The sequence below is a fragment of the Gopherus evgoodei genome, chromosome 4, assembly GCF_007399415.2.
Source record: "Gopherus evgoodei ecotype Sinaloan lineage chromosome 4, rGopEvg1_v1.p, whole genome shotgun sequence".
Taxonomy (NCBI): domain Eukaryota; kingdom Metazoa; phylum Chordata; order Testudines; family Testudinidae; genus Gopherus; species Gopherus evgoodei.
Genome location: NC_044325.1, coordinates 25,428,204 through 25,447,762, shown reverse-complemented (window position 1 = coordinate 25,447,762; position 19,559 = coordinate 25,428,204). Strand labels below are relative to the sequence as shown.

The 19,559-nt window shown below is 39.9% G+C and overlaps 1 protein-coding gene across 5 annotated transcripts in view; it reads right to left on the bottom strand.

Moving 5' to 3' along the window:
* BEGAIN (brain enriched guanylate kinase associated) overlaps window positions 1-19,559 on the bottom strand; it is a 252,168-nt gene that overhangs the window by 164,271 nt on the left and 68,338 nt on the right. For 3 of the 5 annotated variants that reach the window (XM_030558745.1, XM_030558749.1, XM_030558746.1), the window contains exon 2: window positions 9,079-9,107. In XM_030558745.1, the coding sequence (XP_030414605.1) occupies window positions 9,079-9,092 (14 nt within the window). In that variant the 5' untranslated portion in view covers window positions 9,093-9,107. Of the gene's footprint in view, window positions 1-9,078; window positions 9,315-19,559 lie in introns of those variants that run through there. The other 2 variants (XM_030558747.1, XM_030558748.1) reach the window with 1 other exon arrangement.

The window sequence follows — 19,559 nt, the reverse complement described above, 5'->3', positions numbered from 1 at the left end:
CCAGTTTTTTTAACGTTTCCTCCTAAGTCAGGTTTTCTAAACCTTTCATTATTTTTGTTGCTCTCTTCTGGACTTTCTCCAGTTTGTCCACATCTTTCTTAAAGTGTGGTGGCTAGAACTGGACACAGTATTTCAGCTGAAGCCTCACATACCGAAAGACAATTACCCACTGTCTTACATACAACACTTCTATTAATATACCTGAGAATATTTAGCCTTTTTAACAACTGCATCACATTGCTGACTCGTACTCAATTTGTGATCCACTATAATCCTCAATTCTTTTCAGCCACATTACCACCTAGCAACTTGTTCCCCATTCTGTAGCTGTGAACTTATTTTTCCCCTAACTTTGAACCTTATTTAATTTCATCTTGATTTCAGACCAATTCTCCAATTTGTTAAGCTCACTCTGAATTCTAATCTCATCCTTCAGCATGCTATCAACCTCACCAAGCTTAGTGTCATCTAGAGATTATATTAGCATACTATTCCCTCCATTATCCAAGTCATCAATGAAAATATAAAATAGTACTATAGCCAGGACAGACTCCTGCAGGACCCCATTAGATAAATCTTCCCAGTTTGACAGCCAACTGTTGATAACTACTCTGAGTACAGTCTTTCAACCAGTTTTTGCATTCCATTTATGTTTTATATCCATCCACTTTGAAATCTAGCTATGATCATGCAAAACAGTCCTTGCATAAGTCCTCTACTACTGTTGCTTGCTATTGGGTACTCACTGTGCCTGGGTTTATGAATACTTTTTCTTTTTTTACTACTCCCACTTCTGGTCACTAGAGAATAGGGGTTGTAAAGCATTTATACTTGGCTTGTCCATTTACATCTGTATGAAATCTTGGAATAAGCTTTGTGTGTTTATGTACTTGTGTTTGATTAAATTCATTGTGAAAAACCAATGTTCTACCACTTCATTGCTACAGAATGAGAACCATATTTATACGATGAGTAATACATCCTGCAGGTGTCCTGGTGGTTAGAAATTCTGTTAAAGATACACGTGTAATGTCATTTCTAGTGCATCTGATTGCCTCTGAAGTTGTATTTAAATGCTACCACTGATGTAGCACTTTCTCGTCTTCCTCCTTACTTATGTTAAGTGGTCTAGCAAATTGTCAGTGTACGTTACTAGAATGTTCTCTATCTGTAGGCCACTCTGGAATCTAAGTTTGGAAACCATGTTAATATTCGCTATAGCCTAGTAAATCTAACATCTATATGTTAAATGCTACATTAAGCATAAAGATCGGGGGGGAGGGTTCCTTCAGATTTGTCTCTAAAACCCATAAATAATGTTTAGCCCTTCAAATTTCCCATATCTAAAGCTAATTTTTGAGAAGGAAGAAAGGACCAGGATTGCCATTCAGTACTGCATGGCACCTTCTAGCTTTTACAACATCTCTAAGAAGAGATTGTCTCCTTGAGAGAAACTCCATCATGAAGTAAAACATGTTCACCAATTTGCCTGCTTGGGTCTCCTAAGGATGCCCTGAAACCTATATTAAGCTACTTCCTGATTCAGTTACTGCAATATGGTTGGTCCAAATAGAGGAGCGCCAAATGCTGATTTTTGATACATGGTAGATATCTTTGAAGCATGTGTAACCTATTTTCAGAGCTATCAGCAAAAGCTTGAAGATAGCATAGCATTTTGGGACTTAGATGGTAAAATTTAAAAGTTTCAAAATAAAGTCCAACTTTTAAAGATACAGTCTTTTGAGATCAGAATCGCAAGCCCAACTTATAGCTGATGAACTCTACAAATTCAACTCAGGGAGTGTGTTGTTCAAACTTGACCTTTATGCCACTTGGCGTGGCACTTAAGAAGTGCTCTTCATCTGAATTCAGATCAATCAATTTTCATTTGAGCTCTTCTCCCTTGATCACCTGCACTCCTAAGTGGTTTCCTGTCTATTACATACTAGCCACCTCAGATTCCAAGCATATGTCAACAGAGTACAAGTCCCATTTTGCACAAATCTGACACATGCTGATTCTTGCTCAGCTATAGAGCTGTCAGTAGATCCATCAGCAAGTGCAGTAAGAAACCTAAAACCCTTGCAAATACTTCTATAAAGAATTTCACACCATGAGTAAGTATACATTGATCTGAGATGAAGGCCATTTTTAGCTGGTTAGCAGTAAGACTCTGTAGAACTAAAATCATGAGTGGTGTTAAACGAGATGGGAAAACTTTTTGGTATTGTTATTTTTAGAGTAATCTAGTAACAAGAGCTTTGTCAGGCCAAAGTGACACACTTCATCTGAGCAGCAGAATGGTCACATACATGCAGGGAATCAACTTTAAAGGTCCTATAGCCACTTACAAGAGTGCTGTCCTTATTGGAAAAAACATTTCATGCTTTGTTCAGTTACACACACTATTTAATCTTTCAGACATGAATTCTGGAAAGTGTGTCTATACCTGTTTCTGACTCCTTAGACTATTCTCCTGTGCTGTATACTAAACCGTTATTTCGACCTTCATTATAACCTTAAATAATTTCAGTCTTGTTAAAATAAAATCTAACCCTCCCCCACTCTAGCAAAAAAAAAAATTGGGGTGCATGGTGGGTTGCTGTATTCTGGCCTTTAAAAAAAAAAAAAGTCAGTCCACCTCTGGATGTATTCAACTGTATTTTAACAGTTGGTCTGTAAATCATAGATCAATTTGCAAATTGATTTGCCTAAATCTTGCCAGTGACCACTAGAAGCATGTTTACACTGCTCCTCCAAAGTTCAGACTTTGGGAGTGTGACTAGCAATATGTACCAAAGTGCTGCGCTGTAACTCCCTTGCCTGGATGCTGCGAGAGCAAATGAAAAGTTTCCTAGTTCACATTAATGGAGACTGGTTTGAAGAGGACTCCGTTAATGAGAACTAGGAACTGTTTTAGTTTGTGCCGGCAGCTCATGGGAATTGCAGCACAGTTCTCTGAGTTCTGCAATTGATGCAGAGCGAACTGTGGGGTAGCATAGAGGTGCCTTTCAAATTTAATAGTTAATCGTATAACAGAGCCTACTCTGTCTTGGTTAGCAAACTGGACTGTTACTGCCTTTGAACTGATTGTGGGCCAGAGTTTGCAATCTTTTCCTGAAAATTATAGAAAAATATCTTATTGCAGGTGATTATGTCAAATTGGTAAAACTCCATACATCTGGCTTGACTGCTAACCTCCATTTCCCCAGACACCTTTGATCATTGCACTGACAGATGAGGCTCAGGCACTACTGCCAGTCTAAGTTCTAAATAATTACAGCTGGTTAAAATTTTCCCAATTTTTTGTATTTATTGAAGAAAGATCAATTTTCTAGCCATAATTTTCCTGAACTGGTTTTAAAAAACTTCAACCACAAAAAGGGATACAAGTGTCTCATACTTTGTGAAAAACGTTCCCATTGTTTTGGATGAGATCTACTAACAATAATGTTCAGTCGTGTACCTTGTCTCTTCCCACCCCTCTATCCCCAGGCATTACCTGTAAGGCTGTATCGAGGAGGCACACCCTTTTCCTCGGTGACTCACTGTAGTGCTCCACTTGATAGGAGATTAGCAGTACAGTGCTCACCCCTGAATCAGTTCAGGTCTTTGTTCTACTCCCAGTCATCTCCTGTGGCCACCCTCCCCTGTTCTACCTGTCATCATTCAATCTGGCCTCATCCTGTCCTGTTCTCTCTGTCAACTTTTCTGATTGCTGGATCCTTTTAATTGCCTTTCATCACTTCTGCTTGTTCCATGTTTCCGGGCAATAGGATTTTTCCCAGCCATAGAACAACAAACTGCAACTGCTACTTCAACAGAGAGGGTCATTAACCATTTGAACAATTTTACCAAGGATCGTGGATTCTCCATGACTGACAATTTTAAAATCAAGATTGGATGTGTTTTTTTTTCTAAAAGCTCTGCTCTAGGAATCATTTTGGGGAAGCTCTATGACCTGTGTTCTACAGGAGGCTGGACTAGATGATCAAAATCGTCCCTTTTGGCCTTGGATTCTATGAAAAAAACCTGTCTGCAGCAGTGACCGTGTAATAGCTTAATATATTCTGTTCCTTTATCCCTGTGAGGCTTTCCCTGAGCTCTCAGCCTGTCTCTTTGAGGATTTATAAGGGATAGTTGTGTCAGGGATGAGACTGAGAGAACTGAGCAGTTTAGAACTCCTGTGAGCAGTATTAAATGACACAGCATTAGGAACGCCAGTGGCTTCAGAAGCTTGTCTACACTAGGGCTCTCACTGTTGCTAGTGCTGCTCGATGGGGAAATTAGTATTAGAAAAAATAAAAATGAGAGGGGTGGTAGGAAAAAGAGCAAACTACAGAGGAGGGCAAGGCAGAATGGAAGGAATTTAGTGGCAAGCAAGCATATGCCTTAGCATGTGAAGAGAGCTGTGACAAGAGCTGGGAATGTAGCATTGTCTAGTAGACATGTATGTGTGTTCAGTTTTTTTACTCAACTACAATAAGAACATTCCTCCAGTGCTCTGGGTGTCTTTGGCTATCTTTTAAAAATGTGCCAGTCAATAAGCAGACTCATCAGTTATCCCACATCAGTTCAAATATCCTGCTACAAAGCACAGTATGAGGATTCAAGAGAGAGTGATTCTATCATTGGCTCTGTAAGTGTGAACTTTGGGCAAATCAGTTCATCTCATTTTTGTCATCTTAAATCTGAGGATCAGAACCTGCTCCCTTCACAGGGTTGTTGAGACTTTAGGTGGTTTACAGAAATGACTGATTTGAGTTCCTTTGAATTGTCATAGAAGTCCTATTACTTTTATAATGATTACGGCTAATACTAAAAAGAATGTAAAAACCTCAATAGGGAACCAACCACTGCTCATGCACTGTGATTAAACTAATTACTTGTCATGATCTTGCTGTACCACTGATGTGAATAGGAGATGCAAAAAATGAATTAGCAGAGGGAGTCATCTATTTAAACTTTCCATATAGCGACATACAATAAATCCTGTTTCTGCATTGTGTGGGTCTAGAATTGATTCCTGGTCGGTCTGGAATGCCATTTTAAATTTAGGGATATACTTTGATATCTTTATTTACGTTGAACATTACCCAACTGAACAAATAGTCCTATTGACCTCACTAGGATTACCTGGAGAGAAAAATAGCTTTTCCCACACGGGATAGTATCAAAAACTGAGTTAGGGTTGAAAACAGATAAAATAACTTTGTATTCTGAGTTGGTCATCTTCTAGCCAAGGATCTGAAGTGACTTTTTAGACTCAACTTCACAATAATTTCCTTGCAAAATAGGAAAATATTACCCTATAATTTGAAGGGGGATGATCTGTGGCTTACTAGGCCGTAAAACTCCTGAGTCCTGGCTCCCTGTCCTGGCCACACTGTTGATCAGTTTTGACCTCTGGATCTGCGTGCACAATCTTTTGAGTGGCCACATTCTGGTGCACCAGAAAACATGGATGTGCAAGGCTGGAAGCGTGAAAAAAAACAACTAAGTAATGCTAGACACAATTGTATTTTATGCTAAATTTTATAGATCACCCAGAAAATCTGGCACTCAGTTCCCACAGTAGTAACCTAAATAGAACAGAATATAATGTACATTTCAAAACTCTTTGTTACATACCATACCTCTGAAACTTTCAGCCCTTCTTGGTAGACATATTTGAGCAATGAATCTAAAAACTGTGCTTAAAAGGTTGTACTCAGCAGTAATTAATATTTAAAGTGTCTGGATAAACATGCACACCCAACCTACATAAATGCTGATCCCCAAGAGGTTTGTGATTAGTAGTTAGCCTTATTTCCTGCCTAATATATTGGTATCTCTAGCTATTGTAAACGCTACTCTATACTGCTAAGAATTAGTCACAGTGTGAAGATTTCATTTGGCAATTATTTTTCTAGCTGAAATTTTACAGAAGAATAGCATGCTTCTACTTCTGTTGGAAGTTCTCCACGTGCCAGACTAAATTCTGAAAATCTCCCACTCTTCATCTCCTCCTCCCCCTGTCCAAAAGGACTATGGTGCACCACTGCTAGTTGAGTGCTCTGGGCCAATAGAACACCACAATAGTTCCAAAGTGTGGTAGATCCCTGGGTCAGCAGTTGTCTCTCTTATGGAACCTACTGCATCATTCCTCAAGGCCACTTCAGATGATCGGGTTTGCTCAAATACAGCAAGCCTTCTATAAGAACAGGTTTTAAAATCTTCAGATATTTGGCCTTTGGCCTCCCAAGGGCTGCCGTTTGAGTGGGCCATATGAAGCATGGAGTCCCTGTACTTATTTTTGATACTTAAAAGGTTCATGTTTGAAACGGGGAATAGAATGCTAGAACCCTTTTAACCTTTAGTGCTCACCCTGAGGAAGCTCAGTCAGATGAGATCCAGATAAATGTGATTCTTTCTCTCTCCCCTCACTTCTCCTTCTGTGTCCTGGTGTAAGCCCCACTTCCATCCTCCCGCTTTCTTAAGTCTTAGCTCTGCCTCAGTCACCCTAGTTCCAAAAAAGTGGCCTGAGGGTCTTATTCTCCTCACTTGCCTTATCTCAGTTGCTGTTCACATTGCCACCAGCTCCTGATGTATGACCCTTCCCTATGCATCTTACCACCCAGTGGATGTGACTGGAGCTGGTAGCAGAAGAGACAGAGCATGTTGAGAGTTCAGTGTGTGCACAGGCAAGGCAAGATAGGAATGGCTCCCACCATGATACTGTACTTGTCCCCACATGCCAGCCGTCAGAAACCCTCCCAGCTACAAGCAGTACTGCCTTGTAGTCCTGATGAAACCAAGGGCACTGGCCTTAAGGTGCTGAGCACACTGCACCTGTGTGTGCGTGTGAGAGAGACTTTTTCAACTCCTGAAGGCAAGAACTTACACAGCTTGTGAGTTCACCAAACCTTTAAAGTGACGGTACTATAGTGTTTTAATGTGTTTCATTTTTTAAAATGCTGAAGGTGGATTTAGTTTGTGTTCAGATGTGAGACAACTATGATTGGCATGAGCCAAGCAAAGTTCAGGTTGCAGCAGTGCAACTTACCCACAAGTAGCTCTGCCAGTGACCATCTCTGTTGGCCTACTGTCCTACTCCTGAGCCCCTCTTGGGCAGAGGGTGCTTATGATGAGTTATGCAATGGGAACAAATGTCTGCTTTGTAAAATACTATATACAGCAAGTGTAAACAACAAGCTACAAATATCAAGATGCTAGTGCACAGACTGACCCTGCTCCCACTGAAGTCAATAGCAAAACACCCATTTACTTCAGTGGGGTGACATTGGGCTGCTGGGGTTTGACTTTGTAGCAGACCCATGCACAGAGTAACTAACTTCAGTGGAGTTCAATGTGCATAGCAGCTGCAACATCCATTCCCCCAAATGTTTCATCCTTAGGTTAATATTTGCTAGTCAGCTGCTAAGTATGTCTTCTCAGAGCAAAATTTTGCCCTTGTTGCATATATTTCTGAACTCATTCTTCTCCTAGGCTCCACAGCCTATTATTGCAAATACAGCCAGAGCTGTGTTTATTAAAAGCAGACACCAGGACAGGCTTGGGGTGGGCGGGGGGGAAGTTCTTGTAGAGGTCCCCATATCTGTGCACACAAGTACAGAAACAATTATTTGCTTGCACCGTTAACCAATTTGTGCTTGAAAATATGGGTGTGCATATATCACAGATCCTTGTTTCAATACAGTAAAAGTTTTGTTTAATACTGGGCCAAATCCCAAGGTTCTTACTCAGTCTTTACTCAGTTCAAACTCGCATTGACTTGAGGATTTTTGCCGTTCGTTTATGTTCTTTTCTATATAAATTACCACACTATATCACACAAGTGGCTTATCAAGCTGATAAATTATACCACTTTGATTCCCATGAGACAACACTGCATAGAAATGTAAAATTGGCACCAACTTAATTAATAAATTATACCAGGAACTTCCAAAACATGCACCTTGATCAAGTGTACTGTAAGAGTTAATCCTTCCCACTCTTTTTTCCAACTAAAACTTCAGCAAGGGACTGTGCTGTGCTTTCTGCCCAGAATTCTCCAAATGCTAACTTCAAACCTCTGGGTTCTCTTACAACTGTGCACTGCTGCCTTTCCCTAGCTGTTCCCAGAGTACTGCAACTTCCCTTCATTTGCTGAACAAATGTAGTAGCCTTTTTAAAGTTAATAAATCTAAGATTTGTGCTTTATCAGTTAGCCCTGCTGGTCAAACTGCCTCAGTAGGTCCTGAGAAGGAATTTGGGCTTGCTAAATGAAAACAAATTGAGAGTCTAGTAGATATAACTGGACGTGAAAATAAGCCTTGTAAAAATACTTTAAGGATAATCAATAGGTAAGCATTTCCATATATCGGTTGATGATGTTTGTGGATTGTATTTAGCAGACTATATTTGATAAAAAATGGCTACAATTCACGCTTTTTTTTCTTTGCAACACGTACAAAAACAATATCCCCCAAAGCAGGCTTACACTCGGACATGAGATGGGAAACTTATATATTTATAAAAGCCATCTCCCTTTGCTTAAAGTAGGGAGCTGTGCTCATAAGCTGGTACGGTATAACAACATTTGAAACACAGAAGAGACAAGATTTATCTGGGTAGTCAAGAAATATAAAACAGAAATGAACACCAATATTACAGCATTACATTGAAACAAATCACAGTAATTAGATGCTTTGAATTCAAGCCTATATTTTCTTTAGATTTTTCATAAATTATTGATCCACCTTTATCATTAAAGCAGAATGGCATACTCTTGCAGTAAATGGACAAGTGACTACAACATTTATATAATCAAATATACTCTGCATCTGGTAATGAAAACATGTTTGTGTGTAGAATACCCCTTCTGAATTAACATGTCTGCAAAACAGATTTACTAGCTGAACCACATTCACTTTCTATTGTCTCTAAACCACGGCTCTCCTCTGCCACATTATCATTGCAATCCAATATTTCACACCCATCATATTAAGCAAAATATTTTTCAAGACCTTATATCACCTATTGTGCATTAGAATATTTCTTGACTATAATGAGATGTAAATAAACTGTCTGACTTACCTTATTTTCTCCATTTCTGTCGCAGAGGCCTACAAGAAATCAAATAATAGGAGCAAGTGAATGAAAGAAAACATTCACTTGGCAGATTTATGCATAGTTTAGGCTTTCCAAATGGCTTCGACAAGTGTCTACAAAGCATCAGAAAACGAATCCCACATCTGCATTAGCAGAACGTAACATGGACAGATTAACTCAGAAATAATGCAGCACGCTGCAGAAACACTGTATACCCAGGAGCCATGGGCAACAGAATGACTCAGTTGTAGCGCTGAGGCAGAAAATGAAAAAGCAAGTAACAGGTTACTGTGCCTATTGGATTTCATAGGAAAAAGTTGAAATGCAGAGCTAGCCTGTGGTGGTAAGCATCGTGGAAGGATTCTGCTGGCTGTTGAAATCAAGTGATTTAATCTTACGCTAATTTGAGTTCAATTAATCTGTTTCAGATATCTTGCCAGATGGAATGGCCACAAGCATAGCATCCTTAGCAGAAGTTTTGGGTAATCAAATTAGTTTTTCCAAGTAATATTCTGTCTTTACAATGAGCAGCTCAGTACATGTATTCTGTATATTAACGTGCTTAGCAAGTTCACTGCTTAGAACTCCTTTAGATCTTCGATTCCCATTTACCATATTTCTAACACAGAGTTCTATTAACCCTTTGATTTCTCTTTACCATGGCTGCAACATAGAACCTGTTTGTTAACTCTTTGATTCCTGCTTACCATATCTGTAGCCTTGAACCATATAAATATGTGATTCATGCTTACTACATCAGTAGCCTATAATTTAATTAGCCTTTTTTATTTTTGTTTACAATATAGATGCTCTAGGACATTGTTAACCCTTTGACTCTTGCTTATTCATCGCATAGAATCTCATTAACCTTCCTGATTTCTTTTATATCAATAGCATAGAATGTTATTAGCTCTTTGGTTTCCTAGTCGTCATTATCTAGCACAGACCCTTTGAATCCTACTTGCCATACCAATAGCACTGAACCTCCTTAACCCTTTGGGCTCCTGTTTGTTGAAACCAGGGAATGAAAACTCAGAGCAATTCTGCAATCCCAAGGTTTTAAGATCAATTTTACTTAAATTTCAGCATCCCGAAATCTCACACTGAAATCATTACCTATTAATCATGAGTTCTTTAAACATAATTGATTGAGTAACCATTGTATTAAATATAAAATAGATAAAAATTAAAAATAGGTAAATGCAAATGTAACTGTTAGACAGCAGGATTTACTTGTCAAATAGCCAGGAAAACATTTAAAGTGGCAAAGTGTTAGTTATTCTGTATTGTTTTCCCCTCCTTCCACTCATATACTTTTGATTTGCCCATTACATGAAGCCATCAGTCCTGTACATGGATACATAATAATCTCTGATGAAATGTACAGACGCCCCCCAATTTATACAATCGTTCTGTTCCGGAAAGCCTTGCGTAACTCGGATTTTGCGTAAGTTGGAAACATATACCCACATGGTAGGCAAAAATTTCTGCAACTTGAAAATCCTATTTCTGGTTTATGGAACTTTTTCCATAAGTGTGAGTTTGTGTAAATCAGGTCTTGTGTAACCCAGGGAGTGTCTGTATGAAGAATCATAGCAAATCCAGTGAGTCATTCTTGACTATATCCTGGTGTGCAAGATGCCAGCTGCAGGAAAAGCCCTTTCTAGCTACATTCTCATGGATGTAATGCACATAATGCAGTCACAGCATGTTTCCTGGAAGCCCGAGACATTCAGTTTGCATGAACTGGGTAGTTTAAGTGGCACTGGTTTAAAGATTAGCCTCTAGGGTTTTTCTTTGGGTGTGGAATGCTGGTGTATGGAGTGGTGTCTTATGGGATATCACTTGATTTCCCACACCACTACCCTCAAAAAAGACTCTGCAGTCAAGGGAGACTGGACACAGCTCCTTTCAGGGTTATTCAGTGCTGCTGTGAGCCTGAGCTGGAGGGGTCACTGCATGCCACGAGGGGGATGAGTTCATTGCTTCCATGCTGCTGCTAGTTTTTGCTGGCATCAGGGGAAAGTAACTGATCTTCAGACACTTGTCTGATACTTTGTTTTCTAGTTTTATTCAAGGGGCTGGGGGGGATGGTTTGTGTAGTTAAAATGAAGGACTGAGAATAAAGAGTTCCGGGTCTTTTTCTGACTGTGCTACTGACCTAATGTGTGAATTTAGGTGAGAGACTTACATACTTTGTTGTGTCGCAGTTTCCCTCATCTGTAAAGTGGGAATAATTACATTTAGAACAAAAGAGCGGCCATACTGGGTCAGACCAAAAGTCCATCTAGCCCAGTATCCTGTCTTCCGATTGGCCAATGCCAGTTGCCCCAGAGGGAATGAACACAACTGGTAATGATCAAGTGATTCATCCCCTGTGGCCCATTCCCAGCTTCTGGCTAACAGAGGCCAGGGACACCATCCCTGGCTAATAGCCATTGATGGACCTATCCTCCATGAACTTTAGTTCTTTTTATGAACCCTATTATAGTCTTGGCCTTCACAACATCCTCTGGCAACGAGTCCCACATACTGACTGTGCGTGTGTGGAAAAATATTTTTTTTAAACCTTCTGCCTATTAATTTCTTTTGGTTACCCCAAGTTCTTGTGTTATGATGAGTAAATAACACTTCCTTATTTACTTTCTCCACACCAGTCATGACTTTATAGACCACCTTCATATCCTCCCTAAGTCGTTTCTTTTCCAAGCTGAAAAGTCCTAGTCTTATTAATCTCTCTTCATACGGAAGTTGTTCCATACCCCTAATAGTTGTTGTTGCCCTTTTCTATACCTTTTCCAATTCCAATATATCTTTTTTTGAGATGAAGCGACCACATCTGCACGCAGTATTCAAGATGTGGGCATATCATGGATTTATATAGAGGCAATATGATATTTTCTGTCTTATTATCTATCCCTTTCTTAATGATTCCCAACATTCTGTTAGCTTTTTTGACAGCCGCTGCACATTGAGTGGATGTTTTCAGAAAACTATCCACAATGACTCCAAGATCTCTTTCTTGAGTGGTAACCGCTAATTTAGCCCTCATCATTTTATACATATAGTTGGGATTATGTTTTCCTATGTGCATTACATTGCATTTATCAACATTGAATTTCATCTGCCATTTTGTTGCCCAGTCACCCAGTTTTGAGAGATCCCTTTGTAGTTCTTTGCAGTCTGCCTGAGACTTAACTATCTTGAGAAATTTTGTATCATCTGCAAATGTTGCCACCTCACTGTTTACCTCCCTTTTCCAGATCATTTATGAATATGTTGAATAGGACTGGGCCCAGTATGACCCCGGGGCCCACCACTGTTTACCTCTCACCATTATGAAAACTGACCATTTATTCCTACCCTTTGTTTCCTATCTTTTAACCAGTCACCAATCCATGAGAGAACCTTCCCTCTTCTCCCATGAGAGCTTACCTACTATCCCTCATCAGAAGTGCCATAAGGCTTAATCTAATACTTTTGTGAGCCACTTTTGAGATGCTCAGATGGAAGGGAACAGAAAAGCACCAAGTTTTTATTTATTATTAAGATGCATTTCAACTTACATAGTACACTTTGTGAATTTATATCATCTCATGTGTTTGTATAATGTCGAGCACAACTGGGCCCTGATACTGATTTCTGGAGCTCTGGTTGCTACCACATTACGACTGGTAGGAATAGTAATCATCATTTAAATTCAAATTGTTGAAAAGCTTTTATGCATGGAAATGAGTTGGGTTTTTTGGCTGCAGACCTTCCATGTTAGCAAGGAGGTTTGTATTAGAAGGTCATTAACAAAGATGACGTTTGGGTTAGACTATTGCAATGTCCTCTGCACAGAGGTAAAAATTAAATTGATTGGCAAGTTGGAATTGCTGCAGAATATGACTGCCACCTTAGGGAGCCTGATAGAGAACACATAACACCTATGTTTGGGGACCTGCACGGGTTGCCTATGAGCTCCTGTGAGGCAGGTTTTAAGATGTTGGTTTTCAGTTATAAGGCCTGGATTCTCAGAATTGCAATGCCTAACTTCTAGGCACGTAGGAATAAGTCTGTGATCCAAAAAGCCTGACTTAGGTGCCTATGCTCTTACAGTGAATGGCAACTAGGAATGGGATCCACAAAAGGCAGCACACATGGTGTGGAAACTGCTCAACTAGGCAATGGGCGATGTGGACCACATGGATGGGTGCCTGTCTCTGCTTGCAGTCCAGAGCTGGGAACCCCTCTATTGTAGTCAGGCAGCTTAGGGTGTAGGTAGCTGTGTAAATTCCACATTAGGTGCCACTGCGTCCTACAAAAATCCTGCTGGGCTGCTGCCTAACCCTGTAGGTACCTAAATTCACTTGGCATCTACATTTTCACTCTAAAAGTTCCCTAGGTGCCTACATTTCTGCTTCTGCACATGCATGCTGCAGCCTCATTCTAGGCCAGGGGTTGGCATGCAGCTCACCAGGGTAAGCACCCTGGAGGGTCAGGCCAGTTTGTTTACCTGCCGCATCGGCAGGTTCGACTGATTGCAGCTCTCACTGGCTGCAGTTCGCTGTCCCAGGCCAATGGGCATGGCAGGAAGCTGCGGCCAGCACATCCCTTGCCCACACCGCTTCCTGTCACCCCCATTGGCCTGAGAGGGTGAACTGCAGCCAGTGGGAGCTGCGATTGGCCAAACTTGCTGACTCGGCAGGTAAACAAACTGGCCCGGCCCGCCAGCGTGCTTACCCTGGTGAGCTGCATGCCAGAGGTTACCGACCCCTGTTCTAGGCATCTCCTGCCTAAGCCCCAGAGCGAGCTAGGTGGGTAAATGCCTATCTCACCCATGCTGCTCAGAAGCTGCCTAGCAGGGTCCCTACCAGATTTTGAAGGGAGGAGGAGGAAGTATCCACCTTATTACTTCATGAGACCTACATTCAATTCCCTCCTCAGGCAGAGGGCCATTTTGGGCCACCTTTTCATCTGAATGTGGCATCTCACTGTAGGACTGTGAGAGGAGGAGACTACCTGGTTTAGGAGTTCTGCTCTGCTTTATTTTGTGGGGAGGAGAAGATATTCACTTTTGGGTGAAGAGAGGGATAATATAGGGCATAATTCAACACCCACTGAAGTCCATGGGAAAAATTCCATTTCCAATTTAATGGACGTAGGATCAGGGATATAGTCTGAGTTTCTGCCTGAGTAGCAAGAGCAGAACATTATGGGGAAGAGGAAGACAAATTCACTTAAATTGGCCAGTATTTGTCTTCCTTTTTTTTTTAGTGTTGAGGAGGCCAGTGAATTTTATTTCTGTGGTGGTGAGACTAGTAAACAAGGTGCCACTGACAGAACTTCCTAGCACATCATCTGTTAGTCGCCCACAAGTTTAACATCCTATCAATTTCATTTCAGCATTTCCATTGTGCCCATAGTTGGAATAAAAGATTCTTAGTTTTGTTTCTATGGGGCATTAGTGTCACAAGGTTTAACCCTATCTGATTATACGCAGTCTGTGTATTGTATATATCAATTTCCAGAGAATTATCTGTTCAGGCTCGAAAGTACCATTCAAGATGTCCTCAGGACTAGACTGAACTTTAATCTAGGTTAATTTTAGTGGAACCGGATAAAGTATACTGCTGCTTTTGATTGGCTTCACCATACTGAATGCAGTGGATGAATCTGTACCAAAAAGAAAGTATTTCCATGAGATTTTCAAGGGAAAATATTAAGAAAATTCAGCTTTTAAGTGTGATATTTTGGGCACATCCAACAAGAATTGATATCTTCATCTCTTTGAGAGCTAGGAGATGTGACATAGTATAAGAATTCTTTGCCAACAAAAGTTTATTTCTGTTATAACTGAATAATTTAAGGATTGAATTCCTCTCCTAAGAGAAAACTGAGGCTATCTGAAGCTTTCCTCTTGAAACTTGGGGAGGTCTAGGAATTCCCACAGCATCATAAGGTAAAAAGAAATTTCCAGTATAATTCTCACTTTATAAACCTTTCTGTGTTCCAAACCCAGTACCTCAAATCTATATGAGCGTCAAAGAAATCAGAAGGGAGATCATAAATATTTTTCAAATGTAACCTATGGTTCTCCCCTGTATACTTAAGAAAAATGTAACATTTTCAGGTTGTTTTACTGCACAACATTCTCAGGATTTTTTTCTTGCTTTCTTAATGGAACATGAATACTTTAAGTCTCAGGGCCAGATCATCAGCAAGTATATATCAATATAGCTCCTGTGAAGTTGAGATTTGCTGATCTACATCAGCTGAGGGTCTGCTCATTGGTGACTCACTCAGTGAGTTCAGCTCATTCCCTTCTTACTTTTCCTCTCACTTTTCCTCATTTTTTTCTATCTGGGTTATTGTGAGCAGATCCTCAGCTGGTATAAATTGTACTCCATTGACTTCAGTTAAACTGGAGGCCAGTTTATGCCAGGTGAGGATCTGTCCTTATGTTTCTGGTTTTACTTAGCAAACAATCCAGGGAAACCTGCACAAGAGGCCACCCATATTAGAGGCCACCCATATTAGACAATCAGCAAATAGTTCCCTCTTAAGAGGCCACTTTAGGGGTCCCAAAGGTACTGAATAAAATTATCCTTCACCTTATAAGCAGACCATTTCAGTTAATCAGCTTTCATACCTGCTGTACACTCTCTCCCAAACTCGGATTTCATCTGTGCAGTATTTGCCTCATCTGGCTTGTTAATCATTAATTAATGAATAAATTAATCATTTATTATTTGGATTACACTAGCACCAAGAGGGCCCAGTTGAGACTGGCGCCCCACTGTGCTAGGAGGTGTACAAATATCTAGTAAGAGGTATTTCCTGCCCTGAAGAGCTTGTAATCTACAATGTCACCATAAACAGATGTACACTTACACTGTTTTCACTTTCTTTACCATGCTGGGATACAACAACAGGGCTTGCATTTTGGCTTTACTGTCATTCAATGTCATACTATGCTCCAGGACTACAAAAGGTTAAAATAAAAAAGGTGTAACAGCATTCCATATCCCAGTCGCCATTCTGCAGTGCACTTGCAGCAAGCTTGGCTTCAGATGACCCCACAAAGAACAATGCCTCTGAAAATATTGTGAGTAGATGACAAGGAACAAGAAGGAAATCAAATAGACCACTTGAAGTACATACCTCTTAAGCTAGCGCTTGGCATTATTTACCTACATTGCTAATATACTTGTGTGGGTGTATATAATGTATACATTGTTAATTCAGAAGTGAAGTCTATAATTACATCAAGGTATTTCAGCACAGCGGTTTAAAACATTTTAAAAGTTTGCATTTGTCAGAAGGTGTAGAAAGAGGTGTCTGAGAGAGACTAGGAAGTAACTATGGCATTGCAAGTACCACTGCAGTAACTCTTGGCAGATATTGATTTTATGGGTGGCCATTATAATATCCTTTGGGAGCAAAGCCTGTGTGAAGCATAACAACATATGGGTCCTAAGATAGTTGAAATAAACTCATGTACTTGTATGTATATATGATTACATACTGGAGATGAATATAATGGAATAACTTAGTTTCCCTATTTGAGCTAGCACTACAAAAATTCTGCACCCTATATTCTTAAATTCTTGGCTAATACAAAGTATACATTTTCTTATCTATCTATAACTAAGTGTACTCACATTATAATATTGTTATGGCATGAGTCACCATGTGGTGCTGTTGAACATAGTCTTAAAAGTTATTTTTCTTAGCATATGAACACTGTTCAGTCTTTGAAGAAATATTTGTATTATTTTGTAATCTTCATTTTGGGGGGAGCTGTGGCAAGCAGCAAGAAAATTTGCTTTTTGACTTGAATTCCTAATCAAAGTCCATTCTGAAGGCAAAGTAGCTTCCAGGGAACTGTGCAGTGGTGTTTTAGCTGAGATTCCCGGAAGAGGGGGATTGCCTGTGGGCTATTTGTGACACACCTGTTCAAGGACTAGTGTTTATAGTGCAATCTAAACAAATTGCATGAATAATATATCCGGATGCTATGTCACTGATGTCCCCTCTAAAAGGAATCTGACTTACAAGGATTCCACACCTACTGTGACATGGCAGAGGGGTAACAATATGCATTTGATTCACATTCTCTTTATCCCAGTCCCAACCAACATTTATCATACTTTAAAGCCAAGCCAATGATGCTATGCTTATTTCTGGAGCAATGGGTGCTCTATTTTAAGTAAAAAGTCATTGGCCTGTGATACACCATTTGGGTTTGTGCCTGCAATTGTTTTAAGAAGAAAATCTTACTTAACAGATGAAAGAATGAGATCAAAGATCTCCTTAATATTAAATCTCTGATCTTCCTCTTCCAATTAGTCTTTGCTGTTTTTTTTTAAAGATATGTTCTAGTTCAAAAAGAATAATTTTGGAGAAGTTCTATAGCCTGTGTTTATATGGGAAATTAGACTAGACAATCACAATGGGCTCTTCTGGCCCTGGAATCTACAAAGGGAACAGCATTATTGTCCAGACACTATAGAAGAGATTTAAAACAAAAAACCTCTCCTATTCTGCAATTAACTGGGAGACAGAAGTGCTAGGTTACCTTAATTAAGGGAAATGGTTCAAATTACCTCTCTGGAGAATGTATCAGTAACAGGAGGTAGAAAACTGAGGATCAAATTCCTAGAAGTGCTGTCAATTGACGCCAGCATTATTTTCACTTTTAGAAGTCAATCTTTTTATGTATATGGTTGCCTGCGATAGCTGGGGACTGGACTCAGTAACCCAGACGTCCTGTGTCCCTCTGTTTTGTTCATATAATCCCCACTGATGTCAAACAGAGTAGATGTGTGCAAAAAGGAGAGAAAAGGCTGGTTGTTCATTAAGATGGTTAATGTGATATTTGTAGTCTTAAAACTATGTGAGTAATATCCAGTGTTAAAACTTGAAACTTCAAAGTTCATTTGGAGTGAACATAGCAAGATCAGGTCTGCTTGGTTCTATTTTGGATTCTGCCACTGACTAACAATTTGAATGAGTGCAACCACACTGGCCCCAATTTAGCATGCCTCTCCTATTTAGAAAAACTTTAAACCTATTCAAATCAATGGGACTTAAGCATGTACTTAGTTATGCAAGCATGTGGGCTTTTGTGCCTTGGTATACTCAATTGTAAAATAGGTTTTAATAATACCCATCTCAGTGGGTAGTTGATGCTCACAAGACCAATATACTAAAGTTGTGAAGTGTCTTTCCTGATCCACTTGGAGGTGTCTGGATACATAGGGAATATACAGACTGAGTAATCAAAGCTACTTATATGACTCCATCACTGTGGTGTCTGAGCACCTCACAGTCTTTACAGTATTTTTCCTCACAACACCCTTGTGAGACAGGGAAGTGCTCTTATTTCCATTTTACAGATGGGGAGCTGTGGCACAGTGAGGCTAAGTGACTTGCCCAGGATCAAACAGGAAGCCTGTAGCAGAGAAGGGATGTGAAGCTAGGTCTTCCAAATATTAAACTAATGTCTTGATCACTGGACCATCCTTTCTCCGCATCTCACTTTAGGTAGGCTGTGCAAGTGAGAGATGCTTTTCCTGCCCTCTTCCCCATGCATTATCACAAGGGTCAGACACAATCTAGCCCTAATGTTCAGGTAAATAACATGCTATCTGTTTAGAATGCACGAAGTCTGAAACCCACACACCTTAATTAGCAAAGATTTTTGGCCTTTTGCAAAGCTGCAAGGCTAGTCCTTAAGTCCTGTAGTGTCTTTGTGAAATGTTTGAGTAAGGTGAGCTCTGTGCTGGACTTAGATAGTGTCTTAATTGCTGCAAGGTCATAAGAGGTCTTTTCTCTTCATATTCAGTGTGTTCTGCATCAGTGTTCTTCGGTAATGTTTTTTTCCTGTAAGTTTAAAGGAGTCTGTTCTTACTCTTGCACTAGAGTTGTTAAGTTTTATTGTGGATACATTAAACCAGACTCTGGAGATTCCTTTGTCAAAAAGGAAGCTGTATTGTTAAAATTACATCTGGTTTCTCACACATGTCACTTTTCTCAGGAACATTTAGCCAGTATTATCTAGCAGTTTCACTTGCCTATCTTTCCTTATGCAATGCTATTTTTGGATAGTTTGATCCAGTTAGATTTAAATAGTCTAGTTGTCAAGGTAAGAAAAAGAAGGTTGAATTTGTCAATGATTCAGCCATGCTTCTTGTCACAAATGCTATTCACAGTCCCCACAGTGGGGGACAGATACCGCATTCAGAATGGGGGACACAGCTGTAGTATAATAGTTGTATTGTACTATGAGATTTGAGAACTAAATATATATCTCATATAATTATAAACCAGCCAGGATCATTAACTGTTTGAGAGCATTGTCAAGTGAGCTTCTCTGAATAGTGTGAGTAAAATCTTGCCTCCTTTGCATTCAATGGCAAAACTCCCATTGACTTCAATGGGGTCAGGATTTTATCTAATATCCCATTTCTTTCATACAG